The following is a 27870-nucleotide window of genomic DNA, read 5'->3' as shown; positions in this document are numbered from 1 at the left end:
TGTTAAATGCATGCTGTTAATGTAGTCCTATATAATTCTGTCCTCATGATCACTTGTGTGCATGCAATGAATATTAGTACATCGTAAATACATTGTAGCAACATGTAACTGTTCTCTATTAAGATAATTTTACTCTCTTCTTGTTGTCGTTACAGAAGGATTATTCCACCAAAACTTCATCACTCTGTCCTCGTGAAGTCCTCAGTAATACCCTAAATTTTGGGTGAACAAATGTTTCTATAGCTGTCTTTTAGAATAGCCTAAAAGCTATTTAGAGACGGTATAGTTGTATTCTGTGTAATTGTCTGAGCAACATTCATGCAGCAACTTAATGAATATTGACTTGATTGGAGCAGGGCCTAGATTGGAGCGGGCTGTAGTTTTATGGCTTGGTTAGGATACTTTATATCTGTCATGTCCTTATAAGACCATGTGGATAGTTGTTTTGTTTTTCTAATACTGTGTAATGTACAACACTTTATATCTGTCATGTCCTCATAAGACCATGTGGGTAGTTGTTTTGTTTTTCTAATACTGTGTAATGTACAACACTTTTTATCTGTACACATTCTGAAGGGCTTGGTGGTGACTTCCTCAGGAGCCCTTGGTTTGAGTGTCTCGGGTCACCCTTGAACTGATGGTAAACTTAGCTATTAACATCACAATGCCAGCACGCTCTTCGGCACAGTTACTGAAGACAGGAGTTGTTCACTTTAGGAATGTGAGAGGAACTTTTTTTAGCCAGTGCTATTGCTACTCACCTATCAGGAATACTAGATTTCAGATAATAAATAAATAAATAAGGAAGGCTTGTATTTATAAGAAGCACAAGTGACACCCTACATATCCCCTCCTTTTTATTATTTAGTCATTTAGTAAACACTTTTATCCAAAGCTACTTAGAGACTAGGGGGTGAACTATGCATGAACAACTGCTGCTGTAGAGTCACTTACAATAGGACCTTGGTTATGTTTTGTCCAAAGGACAGCACAAGGTGGTTAAGTGACTTGCTCACGGTCACACAGTGAGTCAGTGACTGGGATTGACTTGGAAACCCCCAGTAACAAGCTCCTTGCTTTAACCACTAGACCACCAAGCCTCTATGATTGACTGTGAAGAACAGCATCTTACTCTGAATGTCTGTGTTGTCCTTGTAGAGCTGGGCTGAGTCAATAACACTATCAGGTTCCAGTTGCTTGAGTACCTGTCGACACATAATCTGTAATCTCACCCTGACCATGCACTGTAATCTCACCCTGACCATGCAGCCACAGAAATAGCCAGGGTATGTGTATGTCATCGTATACTGAATAAATAAGCATTAGAAGTACAATAGATGGAACGGAAAGTATGTGAACCTAAACTGAATATATGAAATTAGGGGAACTAATTTCCTTGTTTCAACCACTGCATATGCTCAGCAGCACAGAGTCCACGAATATATGCAAGACAGATTCCAGAGTAAGTTAAAAACTACAAGTTTTTTGATACTGTAGCATGGAATATGAAAAAGGTATTCAACAAGATATATTCATATATTCATCAGTATGGAAGGCACAATTTGCAATATTAAATGCTGCTTTTAAAAGAAAACCATTTCAATAATATCTAACCCACTGAAGTCCCTTTGCCTTTAAAGCTATATACTGTAGCTGCAAAGCTATATCTTTTGCTAGTAGAACGATCTTGTTTCAAAGTGTTGTGAAATAGATGCATTGTATCAGCTTTCTAGTCAGTCAATACAAACCACTTCCCAAAGCAAAGCCTTTTTGTTTATTTATTTATTTTTTACAAATAGCGGTACCGAATATATCAGTGTACCTTTCTACTGTGTATATTATTTCTAGACATACAAGACTGCACTAGACATTTAGTAATCCAATGCTGGCCCCATTGAAAAGCGTCCAAATGAAAATGACAGCTTTGGACAATGACCCACCCTGTGGTGACATTAAATAAAGCTGGTCCAATGCTGCCTGTGGATAGTATTTGTTTGCATTCAAACACACAACATATGCCAGCACTGAACAGCTCCTCATACAAAATTGCAATTTACAGTAAACTTGGACCAATAAGTATTGGATAGACAAATATCCAATGCTGTCTTTGGATGAAAAGAGAAAAGATGGTCCAATGTTCAAAGCTGCCATTTATATTATTTTGGTGTACTTTGGATTTATGTTCTCCAATGCTCATGTGGTCCGTAGATTTGTATTGTAACTAAGGCCCTGTGAAAAGTGCGGACATTTTCTTTAAAATTCATGGCAGTGTCACGGGTAAAGTATTGTATTTCACGGAATGTGCACAGAAATATATTATAAATTATGTGTACAGATTATTATTTTTTTAATCTGCAAATATACAGGTAAATGCACTGACATAAAAACTAACATCAAAAGTTATTGAAGCACTTTATAGCTTGTAAAACAGTGTTGTAATTAACAGCCTGTAGGTAAAGTGTATCTTCAAGGACAGCTTTCAGTTCTAGTACGTGCATGTTCACCATTTAGGTCTTGCAAAACAAATTCAATGTGTAACCCATACTGATCTTGGGCATTGACCACTGACAAACAAGCAGACTGTTTTACCAATTCCATATTCTCCTGCTTGTGATACTCGGCAACTTTAGGTAAGTATTCACTTCTCAGCTGGGCTGATGAAGGAATCGTTCCTTCATTTGCTAACTTTTGGTTGTCTGATTTTTCAAAAGGGATATTTCCGCAATGTCTGTCATGTCAGAATGTAATAAGTGGATGTTTGGAATATGGAAGTCTCCATTTTTTGTTACTTTGCAAGTAAAGCAGTGTCAGTACTGCTCTGGATTTCTGCCTGTCTCCTTCTTTGAATACTTGCTGTCAACAGACAAGTTTTGGTAGTGATCTACAGTAACGTTGCAGGACGTACAGAAGAGCTTACTTCCATTGCTGTGTAAACTGCTGGATACTGCTTTACGTGATCTTGTGCATACACATTTTTAGCCTTTTCAGAGATACCCATTTTCTTGTTTACAGTGTGTAGTATTTTAATTTCCCGCCTAGATTGCATATAGTGACATGACAGAATAACTGCACAGCACTGCTGTATGTGCATGGTGAATAATGCATGCAGGCACACAGCAGAGCTGTACAGTTTCGTTAATGTGATTTATTTTTGTAAGAAATGCAAATAATTATGAAATTACTTTTGTTTCATAAGAATATTGTAAAAATCGCGGTATTGGGCAAATTTCACAATTTTCGCGCAGCCCGTGAAGTTGCGATTTTCACAGGGGGTTTATTTACAGGTTTGTAACAGCTACATAGTTTATAGGTTCTATTTAGAACTGTATCTATTATATGTTCCATTTAAAACTATATATCTATCCCATCTCCTGATTTTAAAACCACTGTGGTCAATAATCTACTTGATTATTGATTCTGAAGGGGGGTTCTTAGTTATCGTCAGTACCTTGCAATGTGTTTTACTCATTTGATGAATTTATATGTACTAAAATGTCTTTCAATGATGAATACTGTTACTCGACAGGCTTATACCGGGTCAGATTCAGGTTCATATTTCCCCAGCAGTTTTCAGCAGTATATATATATATATATATATATATATATATATATATATATATATATATATATATATTATATAATATAACCAAAATTTTTTTTGCCAGACACCCCTGCAGTGTTGTCTATATATATATAGCTATATATATAATATATATGCGTTGTAATAGCTGGCAGGCAATCAGAAACGAATTTTTTAGATGTGAAATTTGTTACAGCCAGACACCCCTGCAGTGTTGTCTACAAACTGTAGTTCTGCTAACACAAGCTTTACACTTGCTTAATATGCACATTGAAGTGCGTTGTAATAGCTGGCAGGCAATCAGAAACGAGAATTAGATAGATGTGAAATTCTAAGTAGCCTACAGTCAGAACATCATATATTGTCTGTTCAGGAAGATGAAGCTTGATTTTATTTTATTATATTGTTATTTTTTTTTGTAATGGTGAAAGCTGTGTGTTTGCTATTTGATTTGATTTTTGTAATGGTGAAAGCTGTGTGTTTGCTATTTGATTTGTTTTTTGTAATGGTGAAAGCTGTGTGTTTGCTATTTGATTTGTTTTTTGTAATGGTGAAAGCTGTGTGTTTGCTATTTGATTTGTTTTTTGTAATGGTGAAAGCTGTGTGTTTGCTATTTGATTTGTTTTTTGTAATGGTGAAAGCTGTGTGTTTGCTATTTGATTTGTTTTTTGTAACGGTGAAAGCTGTGTGTTTGCTATTTGATTTGTTTTTTGTAACGGTGAAAGCTGTGTGTTTGCTATTTGATTTATTTTGTTTGATCAGAAGTGTGCACTGGAGTGGTTTGTTTTCAAGGTTGGTGGATTAGCCCTATGCTGAAATGCATGCATATGTGTGTGCACGGGTTATTGGAAAAATAATACAGCATTTGAGTCAAACTGGATAAAGATTATCTAATGCTGTCTTTGGGCAGTTTTTTCTTCATCCAGAGACTGCATCTGAATTGGTAGATTGATTGCAAATATTTATCATGAAAATTCAAGTGAAAACTGCAGACAGGGAATGCTATTGCAATATGGTGCAATATGATATATTACACAATGGCACATACAATCACTAGTACCATATACAGCACTCTCATAAGGACCTTGCAGAACACAGCCATTAAGTGCACTTGCAAGTGATGGTCAAAACCCTTTCTATTAACAATTGTAAATTAATATACAGTATTTTGATTGTCAAATGTAACTTGAAATGACCTTGAGCATAGTGCTGACAACTGAATGTGTCTCAAGCTTGTTAAAGTAAAGGGGTTGCTTTTTGTCATTGCGCAGTGTTTCACAACCTGGATTAAAGGGATTTATATATATCGAAGACACAGGGAGCTCTGTGCTTGAAAGGTGAAAAGATTAATTGAATTCAGGCTATGTTCAATGATGATTATATTTTGGCTGGATCCCCTGGATAGAAACCTGCAGTACTCTGGCACTATCTGGGGGACTGGACTTTCCTTTTCTACCTTCTATATTAAGTCTGAATGTCCAGATGGACTAATTATCCTGCTGTTGTTATAATACATAAACAACAGTTCCATTAGGTTTTGGTGGGATTACAGTGTAAAGGCTTGGTGGCTGATTCATGTATTTTGCCTCTGGTAACCTGTGTTTATATCCAGCTGTGGTCAAATGTGAATTGAATTTGGTAGTCTCAACCTAGTCCGAAATGGACACAGATAGAGATCCAGGCCAATGGCAGGGGTAGTTCAGCTCAGGACTGAAGTGTGTCTGTAGAGCTGTGAGATTAAACTCTCCTGGTTGATGGTTGCTGGTTCAAGCCCTGTAGATAACACCATTGCCTCTCAATTTTTTTCTTGTCCTCTTTCACTAAAGTCACAAAAGCAAAAAAAAAAAAAGTGAATGCATAAATAATATGAGGGATTACATGACAAAATATAACAAAGCCATGGACACATAATGTAATATAATATAAGGTAATACTCGCTCGGGTAGAACTGTGAGACCTCAGTGCAGTGGCACTGTACACTCCAGTGCCACTTATTCATGCCTCAGTGAGGGCAGACAGCTGAAGTGGAGGAAGTTGCCTACTGGGGGAAGTAATCCTTGAGAGAGGCACTCACCATGATAAGGATGCATTTATTTCCAAAACTGAGAAGCCAAAACTGTGTGCAATGATTCATGCTTTGCATAAGTACAATATATTTTGAGACATTGTGATGTGGAGAATTCAAATGTAACATCTGTTAAATAACCGCTATGTTGCAGTGGGAACTTCAAATGTTAGAACTGGGTCTTCAGTGTCTGGCCTAATAAAAGCACAAACGTGTGTCATGCAAGAGTGAGTCATGTGATTGAGAGCTTGTTTTAATTACTGGTCCCCCGCTGTGGTCACCAAAACCAGTATGTCTGTTTCTCTACTGTAACTGTTTTGTGATTATTCCAAGTGTGAAACTGGTTAGAAAATAACATCCACTCTGTGAATTAGCTGAAATCCCTTGCAGTCAATTACAATTAGGTTTACTGCAATCTCTACATCAGAGCTCATGCATACTTCAATATCAGAACCTGTAGCAAAACTTGGTCTTTAGGGGATTTTGGGTGATTTCAGGGTCTTCACCTGTGTAATACCGCTTACAGCGTTACCTCTTAGGATTGTGTTGTTTAAGACAAATCACCGCTTTTCATCTTCTTTATTGCATGGAGTAGTGACCAAGTGCCACTGATGTGTGAAATTACAGTAAACTCCTTATCCAGCTGGTTGTGTCTGCCAGGGGGGTGAGTAAATGTTCTGTCACATGACTGTATCCCTGTTGTAAACCAGTTTGGCGAGGGACAAGCAGCACTGGCTTGCTGATTTCAACCCCGCCATGTTAAATGAGTAGGCCTAGTTGCGCAAATCTCAACATTGTGCACTCAAATTGTTGTCTTTTTTATCAAATAAAATTATAGCTTGTGGGTAGATTTCTACTGTAGTGAGTTTTGGGTGAACATTTTGTCAATAGTATTTTACCCCCCACCATTATAAAACTGTATACTGATAACCAGTTTAATCCAACAAGGCATTCAGAAGTCATTAGCCTCACAAGCTTTCTTAGAAACTGCACTACAGCTTGTGTTCATCAGGTGACTCAGTCTGACTTTCTTGGTTGTTCTGAAGCTTGCCTTTTGTTTGTATGATTTCCAGTACTCCTGTTGTTCTGCACTAACAAAAGATGAGGTTTGTTTCTTATATCTGGAATAAAACACAGTTTTTTCAAAAGACTAACTTCAGCTGTTTTCAGGATAAAAAACTTTAAGTATTTTGTTGCACTGCACTTTTAAAATAGAGTGGGTGTTTGGATTCAATCACAGATCACGGCCATTGTGGGTCAATAGTGTTTGAGAAATGTAAGTAATACAATTGATTTAACATTTGACTTGTATTAACAAAGTGGAAGACAATACAGTTTAATCAAAAGAAGATTTATGAGTGGAACTGGAACTAGTAATGCTGTCTAGATATCAAAGAAAGTACCTTGGAAGATATATTGAGGCAGGTAAAGCTTGGTAATGTTGGTGCAATATTGAGATATTATCATTTTCTATTGTATGGTGTTTTCAGTCATTCTCCATGGTTCTTGGTAATGTTGGTGCAATATTGAGATGTTATCATTTTCTATTGTATGGTGTTTTCAGTCATTCTCGATGGTTCTTGGTAATGTTGGTGCAATATTGAGATGTTATCATTTTCTATTGTATGGTGTTTTCAGTCATTCTACATGGTTCTTGGTAATGTTGGTGCAATATTGAGATGTTATCATTTTCTATTGTATGGTGTTTGCAGTCATTCTCGATGGTTCTTGGTAATGTTGGTGCAATATTGAGATGTTATCATTTTCTATTGTATGGTGTTTGCAGTCATTCTCCATGGTTCTTGGTAATGTTGGTGCAATATTGAGATGTTATCATTTTCTATTGTATGGTGTTTGCAGTCATTCTCGATGATTCTTGGTAATGTTGATGCAGTATTGAGATGTTATCATTTTCTATCAATCTGCCTTTACCTGGCTTTGAGCTACTTTGAATCTGGAGAACTGCTGGCAATGAACAGCCTTCCTCGTGCCATTCAAATCACGTGACAATGTGACCTTTCAACTCTGTCAGCCCACCTACTCTACATAGAGAGAAAAGTCAGCATCTGAAAGTTTCTTCAACAGTCAGGTGTCAATTGAGATATAAAAAATAATTAGAAAGGGATTTCATTTTGTTCCATGTAGTTTGCAGCAATAATAATTTGCTTGTGGTGAAGTTTGACAGGGACTGAAAGATCAGATTGTTTACAATCAGACTGCAAGCCTGTTATAATTTTATACAATGTGCAAATACTGTTTAGACTTTTAAACAGTGTATAGCTGTAAAATAATGCAATCAGATTCCAAGCTGTGTAAACTACTTTTGGCAAACAAGAATAGAATATTCTTCAAGGCTGGTAAATGATTCACGAGGAGAATAACAAGGAGCTTTCAATTTCGGTTTTATTAAATTACATGGTTTTGTACCATGTTTGTTAGAATCATTACAATTCAGTTTGAGGTCAGCAAAATGATAGCTCTTGTCAAGGTCCCGAGCAGTGTTATGTATTACCATAATCACTGTAGAGGATGCAGATTATATGTACAAAATGACAACAATAAAGTATCCCAGGCCATTATTAATATGAAGTCACCAAGAACACACGTTTTTTGCAGAGATCAAATGCGGCTGAATATGAACGTTGCAGCTAATGCCATTATTGCTTACTGTAGTTCAACAGATTAAAAGATTATTAAAGGAATAATGATATTGTGTTGTTGTACAGTAGGTGGCTTATTAAAGGCATTTGTCACTGTAAGGGAACTGGTTTGAAGACAATAAATTAACGATAAATCATAATTGAACTGTGTAGCAGGGATGCGCAAAGCAAGGTTGCAAAGAGTCTGGGATACAAAGGAATATACATAACGTTTTGTACATAGTGGACACATGCAATTGCAATTAACCCTATTTAACGTTTCTATTCAAAACCTGCCTCTGAATGTGAGGTGCTAAGCTTCGCTAATAAGAAAGCAGTAAGATCAAACAACTGTGTTGCGCTATAAGGGGTTGTGGGGTCTGGGTGTTAAGTTGATTAAACAAGTAACTATTCTGTAGGCTTCCTGTATATGAATCAGCAGCTGTTTCATGCAGCATATATTGATGTGCAATGAGAAACAATATATTTTGGAGGTGACTGACATTACAATAAGATGACAGTGTACTTAGCCAATATACTGTATGAATACCAATGTGTGACGTTTATGACCTATGGTTACGAGCTCGGTAAACAACTATAATGGGTCCCAGGAGACCTGTTATATTATTATTATTATTATTATTATTATTATTATTATTATTATTATGAGAATAATATATTAATATAATGATAATATAATAAGTCGTACCATAAAGTGATTTCGTGAACCCACTTTGGTGTAACACATTGAATGACATGAATGGCGAGACATTCAAATTTCTACACTTTTTAAAAAAAAAATTTATATAATAAATAATAATAATAATAATATAATAATAATAATAATAATAATAATAATAATAATAATAATTAACAAATTGGTAAATTATTGTAACTGGATTGCTAAAGCTTTTTTTTGAAACTTTGAAATGTAACATGGGCTAGTGTTTCTTTTATGCATTTTTGTATCATTTGCTGTTGTCCCTTGCAGGAGATGAACACCCTCGTGAAAACCTGACAGCAGCAGACGCGCATGCCCCGGCTGAGCCAGACACCGGAGTGCAGAGAGTGACCCGCTGCTGCTTCAAGCTGACTGCCAGTCAAGTCAGGAAGATCTGCTGCGGGGTAGTGGTGCTTTTGGGTGTGTGCCTGTCCTGGACCGCCTCCACACAGCTCGCCAAACTCACGTTCAGGAAATTCGACGCCCCTTTCACCCTGACTTGGTTTGCAACAAACTGGAACTTCTTATTTTTCCCACTCTACTACATCGGCCATCTGTACACATCCACAGAGAAGCATTCTCCAAAGCAAAGATACAGGTGAGTCTTCACCGGTTTGAATTGATGAACAGCTGTCTTCTGATTTTCTAGGTCGACTCTTGTTCTGCAGGTACTTTTAATCGTCATGCTTTTGATGTCTCCAGGTTGCAACTCATACTTCTGATTTTCAGCAGTTTCATAATAGCTTTTGGATGTTACTTCTGGGCTGTCTTAGAAATCATAACCTGGTAGTATATGGGTGCTGTCTGTATGCCTATCCGACTGTCAATACTTCATGCTTACATTTTTTTCCGTTGTTGATATAAAGTGAGTTCTGAGATGTGAGATGTTTTTTAAGAAAATACACAGTCCTTTTAATTCAGTTAATAATAGGTTTGTTATAACACATGCAGCTAATCATGTCCCAAATAAAATGGTTAAGAATGTCAGCCCATGCTGTTGCATGATCCGAGTGAGATACTTAACCCTTTGCGGTCCTGTGTCGGACCAGGTCCGTCATTACAAATTTCCCTTTCTGGTCTGATGTCGGTGAGACCGATAGGAGCCATGAGAAGCCGAAAAAAAGGGCGGATCTGAGCAATTCACAAAGGCCCTGCACTGCCGACCTAACACGAACATTAAAAAACAAGATATAACAAATAGCATGTGGTACCTAGACACCAATCAATGGAATAAAATAGCTAAATAGTACTTTAGTGTGTGGTGTTTGCCTATGAGACTGACAATGATTGGTATGTATAGGGTTTGCTGTGTCTTAATATAAAATAAACTTGATTATAGTGTGTTTGTATTTTTAGCAGTATTAGCAATAAAAAGTATGTCTCTGTGAGCGTACGTGAATTTCTTTTAATCCCACGATATCGCGATATGGAAATTATTATTGATATCGAACGATATCGATACCATATCAAAATGTCGATATTGGTGCCCACCCTATAAAGAACATTCTTTCGCACAGGTTGTAAATATTTGGGTAAATAGTGTGTCTGTCTGTATATCACAATTACCCTTTCTGATTCTACTGAAACTTGATAATTGTAATGAGCCCAAGTTCATAGGTGGAGGGTATATGGAGGCTGTCTGGCTATATGATCACTGTCAATTTTCACACTTACATTTTGACATATATCTAGAGAACTACTTATTTAGTTATAATGAAAGGATGTTAAGAGTATCAAAATCTGGGGGCACCCTATCTGTCTCTCTTTATGTCTTACATTTTCACTTATATATGCTGTGGATGTAGTTCATGGTGAATGTATTTTGTCTGTTAACTAATGCATTCTAGCACCTCGATTTCCTCACTGATGTTCAGCTACTGTTTTTAATCTTTTTTCTTCTGTAATCTTGAATGGAATGCAGTGAAACAAGTCATCCTTACCCTGGAGCTAGTTTAAACAGGTTTATACTTCAGATGTGAAATCCTTAAAAGTGTCCATGAAATGGAATCAAAGAGCTTAATGTGTAATGAATGCTGGCTTGACTGTCCAGCAGTAACCCTGCAGCACGAACAGCCTGCAAACCAGCCTTAACTACTTCCCTATTGAATGTAGTTCAGTTAAAAGCTCTGTAATCCGCATCAGCGCACTTCATTGTGGTGCTAATGGGAACATGGCAAATACGTATTTGTTGAAGGCATTATCTTGCTCAAGTTTGCATTGAGACCTTCTTCATCTTTCAATATAATATTATGTTCTTGAATTTATGTGGTTATTTTTTTATTTACTTGTTAAGGGTTCTTCAGGGTTGGTTTGATCAACCTATACCCAGCTAGGGTTAGTCAGAGCTGTTTTACAGTTTATTCCAGCACAACCATGGATAGGTAGGATTATCAATTGAACATTTCTATAATATCTGTGCAATGGTGGTTTTACAGTAAGTCTTCCATTATGGCAAAGTAACACAGTAAAGGAAATCTCCATCACAGCATCACTGCTGCTGTGTTATTATCCCTTGAGGAAGCATGGGTATAATGTGTGGGAGGCACTTGTACACACGTTTAGCTTTTTACATGTTAGAGAACCTAAATCCAATTGTAATAAAGGTGCTTAGGATATTTTGCAGCTCAAGTTATTGAGAGTATCACAGTCGGTGGCTGTTTGTCACACTTGCCTGTGCACACTGTGCATGTAATATGTGGTAATTTAATGGATAGCTCTAAGCTTTTGACAAACATAAAGGTATTATACCTGCTCAGTGTATTTGCTGAAACGTATTGGTATGATTGAATTATTTCTGTCTAAAATCTGAAATATTAAACCAATGCGTAGTGATTTATTTAACTAGTGTACACATTGGCATCAAGTTTCTTGCGGCATTCCTGATTAAATGACCTAAGCTCTCTGTTCCATCAAAGCCGGGTCTATGACTGTGTACATCTGCATTCTCAGTGTGTGCTGTAATGGCTGTGAGTCATGAGAATAAATCATGACTTGCTGGCAAGATTCACGTGGTCTGATTTACAGTGTTGGAAGCGTGCCAGCTGCTTCAGTGCTATATATGCATCAGCGTTATTTAATATAGTCAGTACAGTGACACAAAGGGAATTTCATACATGCAGAGCCAGCAGTGAGTGATTTGTTTTATATAATTACCAGGGTATATCAGGGTGTCACCTGCTGTTGTTTTGTATCAAATAAATACATGTATAAGACACAAATAACATGAAACAGTTATAAATGAAACAGCCATTGACAGACTGCTAAGATTCTGGTACGAATAATACCTCGTTTGCACACATTTGGTCCTTAAGGCTGAGGCTCTTGTCCAGATGTCAGTGGTTCTTACTCTTACATCATAACTAAGTATGTAATTATCATCAGGGTAGACGATATTGGTAACAAAGCCATGTATGACACAGTAGTTACCACTCAAGAGCAAGAACCATTGATAGTTACCCGGTTATTACAATGTACTAATATCCAAATATCCATATTTCTGCAGTACAGTAATACCCCATTCGCTATTCCTAAATAATACGTAATCAACACGCATTGAAACCATGAACCATTTACTCCGTTCACAATTTTCAAAACATTATTATTACACTACCCCTCATTGTAGGGGTAGTGTGCATGCTAATGTTTTCAGACGTTGAAGTTGTATTGCTCCTGATGTTTAATCCTTTTCCCTCTGTCTTTTGTGTTCCTAGAGAATGCTGCAAGTTTTTTGGTGACGACGGATTGACTGTGAAGGTGTTCTTTACAAAGGTCGCCCCTTTTGGTGTTTTGTGGACATTAACAAACTATCTGTATTTCCACGCACTGAGGAAAATAAACACGACAGACGTTTCAGCGCTGTTCTGCTGTAACAAAGCCTTTGTGTTCTTGCTTTCCTGGATTGTTCTAAGGGACAGATTTATGGGAGTAAGGGTAAGTTAATTCAGTTAAGATCGTCACTATTACATATTACATACACAGCACTTATGTTTACATGGCCAAAACTACTTATTCTACAAGGTATTGCTCTTTTCTTATATTGATCATGGCTATGTCAATTTCCTGCTATGGTATCAACTGACAAACAAACATAACACATATCTCTTATCAAGAGATGAAAAAGAGAATCTCCATCTGCAGCACAGTAAATGCATCTTGGCTGCACCTCTCACCCCTACAAAGTGCTTCAAAAGAAAAGCAGAGATCAAACGAGGTGTATTGAAAGACTATTGCTTTGTTATTCAGTACAAAAGGAACATTAACCCTCAGTGCCCCTTTCCACTGTCTACACGTGAGGTACTGACTCTGAAACATTCAATATCTTCTCCTCAGAAGTGCAAAGCACTCGTCAGTAGAGCTAAATAAAACTAAATAATTAGAGTCCTTCGGTATTTCAGTAAGGTGCTCTTGAGCTGTTGTATACTGTATATATAGTTCAGTTTACTGTGCCACTGCAAATACATGTGTTAATGCTCTACTTCCTTGACTTGGAGCACAATTTAAAACGGTTAATTTACAAAAAACATAACAAGGTGGGCACAAAACTGATCTGTGGCTTGACAAGCTCCCTGCAGGGTCACTTTCAGCCCAGATATTCAGGACTGGTGTTTTACATCCCAATCTTAGGAGTACCTCAAGTCAGATGGTAATTAGCTCCTGGGAATTAGCAGTGATGGTGTGTAGCTTTGCCAAAACCCTGTGAGCCACCTGATTAAGTGAACATTGAGAGAAGTACTCCTGCAATCCCTGCATTTAATTTAGGAAACTTCAAATCAAAGTCAACTCAGTGCCGCATTTTCCTGTTTTATGGGTTGTTTCCAGTACATGAAAACAGTTTTACACTTCAAGGTAAATTGAAGCTATAATGTCATGCTGACTGCAACGAGTTATGATTCATTGTCAACACGATTATCTGTCAACCTGTATGCAGACACATGTGACATGCACAGCTCCTGCTGATACATGATCGAAACGACTCCCTGTTTAGTAACTGGTTTTGTTCAGCCGTTAGATTTTATTTTTTTTTTAAATGCAATAACAGTCACTGAGATAGCGAAAAGTATTGATAATGGTTGAGCACGCATCAGGATGATCTGAATTAGTTTCTCTTTGCTTCATGTCTGACAGAAATCGAGAAACACCCAATAGTAATACTGTCTATGCTGTCTGATATATAGGACACCCCTTACAAAGCTAACAGAGTTTCTGACACTTTTGTTAATGCAGTGGTGTGTTCAGTGTCCTTTGTCTGGACGTTTAATTGAATTTCATCATTAAACATGATGCCGGTCATGATGCAGAGGTGTACTTTTTGACTGAATCTACCATTTCTCTGCTGACAGGTGGTGGCACCAAACAATGAGCAACACATTTACATGACTACCGGCTCTGTTCACAGGGGGCAGTGTTACCCACACCTTTATGTGCTGTAGCATTAGCTTCTTAAATATGGCTTTCATTCTTATCATACTCATTCTTACCACTGTTGAGATTAAAAAGGCAGTTTTGACCCAGGGACACAGGACACCTCTTGTGTGTTGGTGTGCTTCAATTAAGAAGCAGAGCAGCCTTTGACAGTATCAAACCGACAAGCAACACATCTTCAGTGGCTAACAGGAATGGAAGGTGCCGAGGAGGGTAGTGCTGCAATCCTGAGAGGAACGTTGCTCAGTTTGTTCCTTTCTAATGTGTCAGCGACCTGTTCGTTCTGTGAAGTGACACTAAATAAAAGAGGCACCTGTTTTTTTTTTAATGTCTTTTTGTATTTGATGTTCTATTTATTTAAGTATCTTTTTTTTTGCTTAAAATAAAAAAGTTTCACAGCTTTTGTAAGGTGGCTTGGCATTTGCATTATATCGCTACATAGACTAGCTGTAAATGAGTGTTTTCGATAAGCTTGAAACATTTAAATCAGCCTTAACATATATGTCTGTTACGTGCTTAAACAAATATACACACAAATATGATTCTGCATGGTTGAAAATGAATATATAAATGTGTCTATTATAGTTATTTACTGTCAATGATCTTACTGAAGGTGTGTGCTCAGAGTGGAATGACGTTCTAGCATAGGTAAGCAGAAATGGAATAACCCAACAATGGAACATTTTCAACAAAAAGTGTATTCCAGGAGCATGGGACCTAATCAACTTATTGACAAGGCCCACATGAAAATTCACTGAACTGTTTATTTCAAATACAGTTTAGCTAGTTCAGCACTGCACTTCTCAATGTGTAAATCATTATGCTTATCCAACCAAGACCTAAGGGTCTGCTAATATTTAGAGGAATGTGATAAAAAACAAATTTGTAACCTCTCAAGTGGGCTTATATTTGTAGTTTTCCATGTAAAAAAAAGCAATTTCTCTGTCTTCAACTCTGGATGAAGTTTGAGGGGCCGGCTTTCGTGTCTTTTATCAAAATGTTTCTGCCGTAGCTCCAGGGCTAGCTGCAAAATTAAGTCCCTCCAAGTGATTGTGTTGCCGGTGCACTGCTTGTACAAAACCAAAGCGTTGATGGCTGCCAGGTCCAAAACATTATAAAAAACAGCCATAGGCCACCTGCGAATACCACCAGAATGCAGCCATGCTGTTTGATCCAGTATATCCACACCGTACTTTGTTGCTTTTTAAAATACAACAGCTTTCGTTTAGCATCAGTCCCGATGGTCACTGGTTTGTGCAGAGAGCTTAGAATTAGCACTTTTATTTTTTACACCTGTACACACTCAGGGTGGCACAGTTGTTCTGCCTGAAGAGTGTAGTGGAGTGCAGGGGGGCTCGCACGACTTGAGCTGTTGGTGGTAACTATTTGGAGGACAGGCAGACGAGAAAAAAGTAGAGTAGCTATATCACACTCTATTGTGATTCAATGTGTATATTTTGTGACAACTGCTAATAAAATTAATAATAATAATAATAATAATAATAATAATAATAATAATAATAATAATAATAATAATAGTATATGACGTGTAGAACGACTTTCATTAATTAGTGCTTGAGAACTCGACAGGCGTATATAATACATTCTTTCACGATGACTTTATTTTTATTTCAAAGTCCAGTCTAAATTGTCAGCTATATTGTATTGATTTCAATATGCCGCATAAACTGAGGGTCTGACGGCGACAGAAGCAAGTCTGTAACAGGGCGAGGAGCCCTGTACAGTTATTTAGTTATTTATTTTTAGAACAGGGTCTCCCCCTCCGCTCCTGTGCTATTTTGTATTTTTGTATTATGATTTATTATTTATTTGAATGACGGCAAAACCCATGTGTTTTGTTGTATGATTTATGTATTGTATTTATGATGGTGAGACCCGTGTTTGTGTGTGTTTTGGCAGAGGCAGGTTTTGGCAGCTCATCCTCTGCCAATGTAATTTAAAGAAAACTTATGAAGAAGGTGGTCATCACCTGAATTAATTGGCCACCTGCATAAAAGCCTGCAGCTCTCTGCACTCAAGGGGGGTGTTCAGGGAAGAGAACATGAGAGCGAGAGGAGAGAGAAATTTAAAATAAACAAAAGTATAGGATCAGTGAAGACGATTGCCCACCCTGACCTGGGTTTTTGTGTTCGTGATTTGTTTTTGTTCATCTTTTTGTTTTGCTCTGTGAGCAGTGTTTTCTGTTTGTTTAAATATTTATTTCATTTTTATTTAAAATAAGACGGTGCAAATGCTATTTGCACTGTATCTGCAGTGTCTTTCTTTTGGTTCCTGCATCTGGCCTGACATCACACTAAAGAACGGACTTGCATGGGATTCACAAACGAAAAACGTCCTTCTCTTGGTTTACAATCGAGTACCAATCAATGGCAATTAACTTCTGCACTGAGTGTTTTAAAAGCCAATTAGAAGATTACCTTCCTCTCATCTGAGGCGCTGACATTTTTACTGGCTAAATACTGACTAAGCATGATTTGCACAGGACTAAAAACCAGGTGTCCTCAGAGTCGGTCAAAAGCAGAGGACATCTAGTACCCTTTTAGACATGGATTCGTTTTCATCAATGAAAGTCAGTACATTCTAAATGAAGTGTGATGTTGTGGATGATTTGTAAACAATTAACCAGGTGTAAATAACTCATTTCATTGTACCTTCTTTTCCAAAGCTAGAATAACCATTTTGTCCCGTGAGTGATTTGTATTTCCATAAATATCTTAAAATGCACCATTAATCAAAGCATCAGTTATGTTTTGTATTTTGGCCCGTCCTCGATTTATGCACATTCGTAGCATTTTGCTGAACTGGAGAATCTCATACAAATTTTAACATTATGTTATGGTTTATTATGAAGGCTTTGAGGTGAATACCTCGGAAATGCTATATCAATTCTAACATAACACTGACTTGGCCGATTCCCACAGGACTATAAAGACACAGGACGCCTGAGTTTGCAATTTTACAGAAGATTCTGATGTTGATGTCCTGTAAAAAAAAAAAATCAGAGCACCTCTGAGAAAATAATCTGGCTTAAAAAGAAATGGACCGTTCGCACGGGACTAAATTTCACAGATGTCAGTAATTTTTTACCCATGCAAATTGGGCTTTAAAAGCAATTCCAAGCACAAGTACGAGTAACGTGACGTGTCGGGGCAGTGCCCCTTCTAAGTGTCACTTTCTATGCATTGTCTGTGTTGTTGTTGCTGATCTATGAGCTATATAGTCCATGTATTTGAGGATGTATTAATTACAAGAAAACAAAAAAATAAATAACAAGGAGATCAAGACTTTTACCTGGTCTTAAAGCACATACTGAAGGACAGGGTTCAGGGCTATAGTTTTCAAAGTGTTTACTCTTCAGTCTTTATATTTACCTTGTGTTTATTTATTTTTTTTTTTTTAGAAATAATCTATGCGAATGTTACAAAACAAGAGCAAATTAGAGACCTTGAATTATATTATGTGTTTTGTAAAATGAACTGGTATTTTTCTCCTTTAAAAAAAAAAAGGTTAATTAAAGACTTGAGCGGTGCTGGTAATTTGCTGAGCTGCACATATTAGGTGTGTTGCTCGTTACATGGTGTAGTAAACACGGCAGCTAGTTGGATTGTTTTTAAATCATACTGATCTGTAATTAATGTAGAGCTTTGTATTCACATTTAGATGATTCACTTTGGTTAACATTCCCTGATGAATACAATTACAGTGTGTGGCAGAGCACAGCTCTGCTCTTTAGAAATTGGAAGGGATGGGGTTAAATTCCCCTACCTGCCTTGGTTCATTGTGTTCAGGTGGCTGGGGTTGATTAGATGATTAGTTTAATTAATGATCAATCAGCGCCCAGCCACCTGACATAAAAGGAGGCCTCTGCTTTTCATTTGGGAGGAGGGAGCTGAGGAAGCAGGTTGGTGTTTTGGTGTTTGTGATTTTTGAATGTTTTTGAATCCAGTGAAGGCATTGCCCAGCCTGGAAACCTTTATTTTTGTGAGTGTGTTTTTGCTTTATTTTGTTTATTTTGTGTTTAAATTGCTTTGTTTTGGCCCTTGTGCCCTTTCATTTTTGTGTTTATAATAAAATAGTTATTTTTTTGAACTCCAGACTGTCTCTGGGCCTCTATCCACTCACCAGCCTGCCACATTTGGTGTCAGAAATGGGATAGCGCCACCTAGAGGCTCAGAGCAGTATTTTGTTTTATTTTTTTTTTTTTTTTTGTAATTTTTGGGATCTTTTTTTTTTTTTTTTTTTTTTTTTTGACATGGGAAAGAAGAGCAGACAGCGGCAAAGGCAGGACAAGCAGCAGCTGAAGAAATGTAAGCTGCTGCAGCCACCGCTGGAGGACCCGGCCAGCCTCTTCCCCTGGTGTTCCTGGTGCGGGAAGGAGGACCATCGTTGGCGGTCCTGCCCAGATGTGCCACCGGCAAACTGGTGTGGCCGGTGTGAGGAGGACGGCCACAACTGGGCAGGATGCCCCTACAACCAGGCCCAGGAGGAGGTGCAGTGTTCACCCCGAGCATTAGGGGCCACCCCACTACCTCCAGCACCACCACCTTCACCACCGTCCCAGGAGATCTGGGACTGGTTGATGCACCCTGAGGCAGACCTCGTCCACGATCTCCCCATAGTTATCAACACACTGTGGCGTCGAGATGGGGAGAGGTGGGAACAATGGAAGGAACAACACCACCCGGCGTCCTTCCCAGAGGTTGCCCTCATGGTGGTTAATTACCTGGCGGTAGACATGGGAGATGCCCCGGTCACTCCAATAAAGAGGGGTGAGCCGTCGCACCCAGAGCCAGAGAGGGGTGAGGAGCTGCCGTCGCTCCCAGAGCCAGAGAGGGGTGAGGAGCTGCCGTCGCTCCCAGAGCCAGAGAGGGGTGAGGAGCTGCCGTCGCTCCCAGAGCCAGAGAGGGGTGAGGAGCTGCCGTCGCTCCCAGAGCCAGAGAGGGGTGAGGAGCTGCCGTCGCTCCCAGAGCCAGAGAGGGGTGAGGAGCTGCCGTCGCTCCCAGAGCCAGAGAGGGGTGAGGAGCTGCCGTCGCTCCCAGAGCCAGAGAGGGGTGAGGAGCTGCCGTCGCTCCCAGAGCCAGAGAGGGGTGAGGAGCTGCCATCGTCCCCAGAGCCAGAGAGGGGTGAGCCGCTTTCCCGAGAGCCAGAGAGGGAGGAGGAGCTGCCGTCGCTCCCAGAGCCATTGAGGGGTGAGGAGTTGCCGTCGCCGTAGCCAGAGAGGGAGGAGGAGGAGGAGCCGCCGTCATCCCGAGAGCCCGAGAGGGAGGAGGAGGAGCCGCCGCTCCCAGAGCCCGAGAGGGAGGAGGAGGAGCCGCCGCTCCCAGAGCCCGAGAGGGAGGAGGAGGAGGAGCCACAGCTCTCGGAGCCCAGAGGGGAGGAGCTGTGGCCCAAGGATGCCTGCCTTGCACCGCTTGGGGATGACGCATCCGCATCGGCTGGGGTCGCCTGCTGCTCCGCATCGGCTGGGGTCGCTGGTGTCTCCTTTTTGTTTTTTAGGCCTCCCGAGGGTCTGCTGCCGCCATCGCCGCCTCTGCCACGAGAGGGAGCCGGGCTGCCGTCGTCGCCTTGCTACCTTGGAGATTCGGCACCATCTTAACCAAAGAAGTCTTGGGGGTGCTGACATCAACCCCGCCCACCACCACCCACCAAAACAGCCCACCCAAGGGACATAATTGGACTCTTGGGGGGGGGGGGGCGAGTTGGCCGATTGCGGCCGGTGTACGTTGTACATGGGGGGAGGTATGTGGCAGAGCACAGCTCTGCTCTTTAGAAATTGGCAGGGATGGGGTTAAATTCCCCTACCTGCCTTGGTTCATTGTGTTCAGGTGGCTGGGGTTGATTAGATGATTAGTTTCATTAACGATCAATCAGCACCCAGCCACCTGACATAAAAGGAGGCCTCTGCTTTTCATTTGGGAGGAGGGAGCTGAGGAAGCAGGTTGGTGTTTTGGTGTTTGTGATTTTTGAATCCAGTGAAGGCATTGCCCAGCCTGGAAACCTTTATTTTTGTGAGTGTATTTTTGCTTTATTTTGTTTATTTTATGTTTAAATTGCTTTGTTTTGGCCCTTGTGCCCTTTCATTTTTGTGTTTATAATAAAATAGTTATTTTTTTGAACTCCAGACTGTCTCTGGGCCTCTATCCACTCACCAGCCTGCCACACAGTGATTCACTGTATGATTGTTATTACTGTTTGAAAAGTCTTGTGTTTTAAGAGTACACTGGAGAGTAAACAAGCAACACACTTTAAGTGAGGTTTTCTGCAGTAATGCAAAACGTGTCATGATTGCTCAATTGATGCATTATAAATCTGCTTAAATGTATTTTATTTTTTGTAGTACAGTTTGCACCTCACTTTTTTTCTGTTTTTTGTTACTGGAGCGCAGATCAAATTGGAATTCAGTATGTAGTTACAATTTCCCCTGCAGGCAGGGTGGAAATCAAGTGTGGAATTACTGGGGGATTCTGGGTATAATAAAGAAAATGGTGCATCTGTTCTTTAGTTTCACATCAATACAGTATGTGATAGTTACATTGCAAATCAAGTGGGACTAATCTCAGTGAAGACCCTGGGATACATTGAAATACAATCACAAAAGGTAATGACGATGTGTGCAATAACTTTCTCCACCCCAAATACCCCTCAAGGAATTGGACACAGCGATCATTGAGGAATTGCAATGTTAGGGCAGTTGTTTTAAATGTTTTGCCCATTCCCTGTACATTATTCTGCATTTACTGATTAAAATCTGCACCAGCTACATAAAAAAGCTAATAGTTTCCATCTCTCTTACCTCCCCCACCAGATTGTTGCAGCAATACTTGCTATTGCAGGTATAGTGATGATGACCTACGCTGATGGATTTCATAGCCATTCAGTCATTGGCATTGCACTAGTTGTTGGAGCCGCATCAATGTCAGCTCTGTACAAGGTACATGCATTTTTAACAACCAATAAGATGACTGCTATCCTCTAATACACTAGCAACCCACTGTTATTGTTCATCTGTACGCACGGTTGTAATTGTCTTGTAATTGCTCAGTTACTGTAGTCAGTGATTAGACTGTCAGGTTGTCAGAAGCCTGGTGTTTTGCTGTGTATTTAAACAAGAAAAACAAAACAGGAAAAACAACCTTTTTTATGTGGCAAAGGCCCTTATTGTATATATATATAGTGTGTGTGTGTGTGTGTGTGTGTATGTGAATGTAAGGTTGGCAGGGATGGGATTAATTCTGTCCCTGCCAACAATCACAGGTGTGGCCATTTCCCAATTAAGTATTAGTGCTAATTGGAGAATGGCCACCTGTATACAAGCAGGGAAAATCATTTGTTTAGAGAATAGAAGTTAAGTGAGTGTAACTGCGTTCATTTGCAACTTTGTAGTGAAGGCGAATGCCCAGCCTACAACTGTTTAATCTTTTATTTGAATATTTATTTTGTCCGTAGTGCCGTGTTTTGTTTGTTCCTGCTTTATTTGTGTTCGTGTCATAAACATCTTTCTGCCACTGGGTCCAATTCCTGCCCGTAACCACCCTGGGCCGTGATGCTACCCTGTCTCACCATCCAACATGATGCAATTGTCTCTGACTTCAAAATCAGACAGGTTTTGAAAATCTGTCTCAGTATGCTTGGCCGTTCACAAAAGCTCATTAAGTTGGTCTATTATGTTTTGCCAGATGTGCTTGTAGATTATATCCTCACCAAACTGACTTTGCTGCAGGTGTTATTTAAACTCATCCTGGGCAGTGCCAAGTTTGGAGAAGCAGCCCTGTTCCTGACAATACTGGGAGGAGTTAACTTTGTGTTCTTCAGCTTCGTCCCTGTCATACTCTACTTCACCAAAGTGGAATACTTTGACTCAATTGACGCTGTTCCCTGGGGGTATCTCTGTGGGGTCTCCGTCTTTTTGCTGAGTAAGTAAACTGGGCTCTGATCTTTTTTGATTATGAGTATATAGTTAAAATAATTGGTGACAGGATCATTTTTGTCCAGTTTGCTTAATCAAACTGTGGTTCAACGCCCCTTGAAGTGATTACACTAGTCAGTACTAGTCCTTGTTGTATATTCTAGCCCAGCAATAAATAACCTACTTCAATATGTATTCTTTTTTACACCTTTAGCTGTCCCATGCTCCTTACCAAGTCCTTTCTCCTCTATCCCCATATGCACATCTTTAATGTTGTATAATAGAAACAATTGCTGGAGATACATACTGCTGTAGTGGTGTAGTTAAAACATTCTGTGGTGGTTCTGCTGTTAGACAGTCTGCTTTCTGGGATAAATGCGATCTATCGCAAGTCCTCATGATGCTGGCGAAAAGTGCAGAAAGCTACATAGACCCTATAAAGGCCCACTGACCACATTTACAAACCAGTATATGTTGACAATTTATATTGTTTTATTATCTCAAGTGAAGTTATTTAATTATTTTCAAATACAAATATATTTTTGTGTTAAATGTTCTGTTTTTGCTCATGTATGTTGTCTATGCCACTATTTTTTATTTTTTTTTCCAGCCTTCAACATCCTGGTAAACTTTGGCATAGCTGTCACCTACCCCACTCTAATTTCCCTTGGCATTGTCTTAGGTGTACCTGTAAATGCTGGTAAGTAACCATTTAAATCTTAAACTAAGGGGCTGGTTACATCAATAGCTTACTTGCAGCCTGGAAAAGGTGACAGACACAGAGAGAGGCAGAGACAGAGAGAGAGAGCTGGGGTTCTGCAACACTCTGTCAATCCCACGATCGAGTGAGGTCATCAGTTGACCATGTGATCTTTGTTACTGGAATATTTGGCCCATTGAAGCCGTGGTGAAGGAATCTCAGGATAGGTGACAGCAGAAAAGGTTAAGTGATTGGGGTACAGTGGACACAAAGCTTCTTCTAGCTATACAAAATCAGCAGAGATACTGCACATTATTTACAGTACGGTGCTTGCTTATCTCTGTGCAGGTTTTAAATCTTCAGATCAGGGTTTTGAAACTGGCAATCAAAAAGTCCCACTAGATTTGAGTACAGATATGTGGTGGCTGCTTTTGAGTCATATCTCTAACTTACAAACTATTTTTTTGCCTCACCGTCTGCTGTGTGTATGGCGATGTTCCACAGGGATCCAGTTAAGGTCATTTTATATTTCTCTCGCTTGTCAAAGGCAGACTTAAACACACATGAGTCATTCTCTGCTAGCATAGTGTTGTATACAAACTTAAGTTTCCTTATTGAATTGTAGTTTAAGCATCGAAAGGTTGTTGTTTCCTTTGACCTCACCTCAAAATTGACTTTATTCTGACAAATTAATAGTAAAAGTCAGTGCAGCGTTATCATGCAACAAGACGTTCAGCACAGCCACTGAGGTATAGACCCAGCTTTAAATAGCCTCTATTTTATTTTTCAGTGGTGGATCACTGCACCAGTGAAATAAGCTTCAACACTGTCCGTGTGATTGCAGTGCTCACCATCAGCCTAGGATTTCTATTGCTGCTCTTGCCAGAGGAATGGGACCAGTGGATCATTAAACTTCTGACTCGGCTCAAAGTGCGGAAAAAGGAGGAAGCAGCCGAAGGGAATGGGGAAGCGGGACCAGGACTCAGCTGGAGTAGACGGGCTCGATCGTCAATGTCCACCTTTACTCATTGATGTCAACCTATCGTGAACGTCTCCAAAATCTGCTGTCCAACAATAACACAATTGTGTGATTTTACATTTCTTACCAAACGAAGCAAAAAATGCACACTTATTGTTTATGGTGTATGTTTCTGTATATTTTTTTCTATATCTCATGAAATCAGAAAGTGTAAAGCTCTGTGCATGTTGTCCTATTGCTTGAAAAACCATTGACTGTCGCTGGGACTTCATTGTGATTTTGTTTTAAAGAAGTTGGACTGCATTTCAGAAATAACGAGTGAGCTCAACCACAGGGTGTAAAAAAAGACAGTCGCTTCTAGTGACTTTGGTTTGAGCAGGAGCCTGACTAGCTAATGAAATACTTTTTATATTATTATTATTTAATTTGTATCCACCAGGAGGCACCCATGCATTATGAGCTGTTACCATAGTGTGTCTGCCCTGGGGAGAGAAGTTTCTTCTGATGTGGTCAGAAGAGTGTTTCTGATACTGGGGAAAAGCCTTTTTTCAGATCTGCCAAATGTTGGAAAATTGCCATGGGTCTAGCCTGGTGAGCCTTTGCAAACATTTTAAGCTAAGAAACTTTTCTAACATAATCAGGTCTACTTGTGATGTAAATACTGCTTTCGTTTGAGTCACTGGATGGAAGGGCCCTGTGTAAAATGCCATGGTCTATCATATTTTAATAGTTTAAACGCTGGCACGATTTAGATTACCTGAATTGATCCCGATGCTGTTTGTCAGAGCTGATTTCTCCAAGGTGGAATTTACAGCATTTATTTTTTAAAGGAAAGCAAAATGGTAATATTTGCAACAAAAACAAATGTGTCATCTTTTCACTGGAGTAAAAAAGATTTCATAAATATGGGTGTCACAAACATCAGTAGCACTGAATACTGACAAGGTCTACCCAAGGCAGAAAACATTTAGTGTTTCTAAAACAATATAGCCCTACCTGATGGCAAAAACAGAAATCTACAGTATTGTACATCCTGCAGTTACATCCCAATTTAAAGAAAGTTGATTGTGCTGTAGGTTTTTTTTTTTTAAATCCTCTCTCTCTCTCTCTCTCTCTCTCTCTCTCTCTCTCTCTCTCTCTCTCTCTCTCTCTCTCTCTCTCTCTCTCTCTCTATATATATATATATATATATATATATATGCTGGTGGATTTTACACTGTGATTACAGAATATGTACTGTTGTTACCACTTCCTTTTCTGCCTTGGTTTTAGAAAAGTGGGCTGTAAAGCAAAGCTGATGAGAACCAGGATTTAAAGCAAAACTGGATTATTCCCTGCTTCTTCACCTAGGGACATGTTTGTTTTATATATATATTTGTTTGCATTGTCTTGAATATACCATTCTTAGTGAGAAGTGCAAACAGCCCAGTCTACTCACAGCACCCACAGTTATTAATAACAGTTCACCCATTGCCTTCCTGATAAAGTAAATGTCCAACACTGTTTCCCATTGTAATTTTACAATGGCAATAGCAAATATACTATTATATTCCTCTGGAATTATTGTTAAATATGAGAGTAAACCTTTGTAAGGAACTATTTTAAAAAAAGTTTATAAACTACAAACTTAGTTAGATTCCATATGATCCAGCTACTGCTTACTATTATACTTTGTAATGCAAAGACATGTATACATTGTTTTCAAACATAACCACACTACATTTTTTTTTAATTATTATTTTAGTGAGGATTTTGATTTATATTTTTTATTGAATGGTTTATTAAAAAAAAAATCAAATAGATTTGTCAGTGCTGATCTTTCAAAATGCCGTGCATGTGTCTTAGTTTTAAACGCGTGTGGCTTTTGCACAATAATATTAATAATATAAATAGTCTGTTATGTATCCGACTGTGGTGAGACCAGAGTAAGGGCGGATATGTAAAATGAGTCCTGTTTTAAATACCATTACACACAGCTGTAACAACGACTGCATTCACACAATTACTGTTTTGAGATTCAGCTTGTATCAGGGAGCTCCCTTAAATCCCTTGTTTAGAACAATACAGGGTATTAAAGCTTGTGACAGAGTAGCCGTCTGCCGTGTGGGTGCGTGCGTGCAGTCAGTGCTGAGTGACAGGCAGGAGATCGAGATGGAGGTTGAAGTTGATATGCCCCGCAGACAAACAAGATTTATGTACATATCAACACACTGAACAGCTCACATGACACTACCAGCAATGACAGCGCATGGAGCACATACAACACAGTGTAGAAAACATTGGTGGGATCTATAATCTCTGAACTAATCTTCTCTGTTCAATAATAAACTAACATTGCTGAAGAGCTTGATCATGGTGAATTAACGGTTAAGGTGGACATGTGACGGGCGGATGCATAATGGATTACTGTGTGTGTGTGTGTGTGTGTGTATATATATATATATATATATATATATATATTATAACACTTTCATGAACATCTGATAAGCCTTGGCAAAGCTGGGTTTTTCCAGTATTAGGGAAAGCTGTATAAACTCATGACACTGTTCAGACCCTGTTTCAATCCTAGAGCCTCATTAAACACTATGCTATTATTTCACCATGTACCATCTGTTAGGCTATTCTTAATGGCACAGGAGGGTAGCTACTTGCTTCTCCGAGTAGTTACTGAAACTCAGTTACATGCTTGTGAGTTAGCCTGTTTTTCATTATTATCATCTATTCTAGGTTGACAATAATGAAGTGAGAGGGTTGTTCCATCATCATTGCTGAAAAAGAACACAGACAATGTCAAGAACCAGAAGGCAAAAACAAATTGGGCTTACTGAGATGCTACGATTGACCATTAAATAGTGATTAAGATCTAAATCAGTTCATAGATCCTTATAGCGCAGGCTTACAAAATAAACAGGGTGGGGAAAACTACCCGCAAACACACAACATCTTGACAAGGGACCCTGCTGACTTAACTTGAATGGGCTGCGATGTAGGAGCGAGGGTGGAGTATGGTTTTCAGATTAGCTAAGCTCAGCTTTTAGAATAAGGGGAAATAACATGTATGCTTGAATTAAGCACGGTTATGGTGCTGCCACATGTTGACTCGCTGTCGATGTACCCTACTGTCTTGAGAAAAAGTAGTTTTAAGGTCTAAAATCCTGTGACCTTGGGGGTAATTCAGTGAGGTCTGATGTTTTCAATGCTACACATAATTTTCCTCCACCCTTCTAAAGTTCAAAGTGTTTAGTAGAATGTTCTTATCTTTCTATTATTATTATTATTATTGGATTTGCACTAAAAACATTTTTTTATTATTATTATTATCCTTTTTGCTCTGATCCTGGAACGATGGAATTTTAAAGGGATTGTATGCTTTCAGTTTGCTTCTAACATTCTTATATTGTTTTTGATAAATAAGGTGAATAAAATACACACAGTCGAAGACAAGCTTATGGTGAAGTGACTACTGAAGAGACGTTTTTACTGTTTGAGAGATCAACTTACATCTCACTGGATTTGAGCTTTGTTAGCTTACTAAGTGATCACAGATATTCTTTATACATTTCATTTTTTATATATCTTTACCATGAAATTACTGTACATAGAATGATAAATAAATCTGAAAAACAAACAACTGCTTTTTCTTTTTTTGGGGGGTACTTTTTGCAAACAGTTTTATGAGAAACAAAACCATGATATTTTATAAAGTGTATCTCATATATTTAAATTGTCTAAAAGCTGAAAAATATGCCAGAACTACCATGTTTGGTTCTGTTGGGAAACTTGGAATATTCACATTGTTAGACTATTTATAACATTCTAATTCTTATACTTGTAATAT

The 27870-nt window shown here is 38.9% G+C and overlaps 1 protein-coding gene across 2 annotated transcripts in view; it reads left to right on the top strand.

Moving 5' to 3' along the window:
- LOC121316715 (putative thiamine transporter SLC35F3) overlaps positions 1 to 25149 on the top strand; it is a 56175-nt gene extending 31026 nt beyond the window's left edge. For both annotated transcript variants that reach the window (XM_041251815.1, XM_041251816.1), the window contains 6 exons: positions 9276 to 9603; positions 12716 to 12935; positions 21253 to 21378; positions 22168 to 22360; positions 22964 to 23053; positions 23844 to 25149. In XM_041251815.1, coding sequence (XP_041107749.1) covers positions 9276 to 9603; positions 12716 to 12935; positions 21253 to 21378; positions 22168 to 22360; positions 22964 to 23053; positions 23844 to 24085 — 1199 coding nt within the window. In that variant the 3' untranslated portion in view covers positions 24086 to 25149. The remainder of the gene's footprint in view (positions 1 to 9275; positions 9604 to 12715; positions 12936 to 21252; positions 21379 to 22167; positions 22361 to 22963; positions 23054 to 23843) is intronic.
- The last annotated feature ends 2721 nt before the right edge of the window (positions 25150 to 27870 follow it).

The sequence above is a fragment of the Polyodon spathula genome, chromosome 6, assembly GCF_017654505.1.
Source record: "Polyodon spathula isolate WHYD16114869_AA chromosome 6, ASM1765450v1, whole genome shotgun sequence".
In the NCBI taxonomy this organism is placed as follows: Eukaryota; Metazoa; Chordata; class Actinopteri; order Acipenseriformes; family Polyodontidae; genus Polyodon; species Polyodon spathula.
This window is presented reverse-complemented; position numbering and strand designations above follow the sequence as displayed.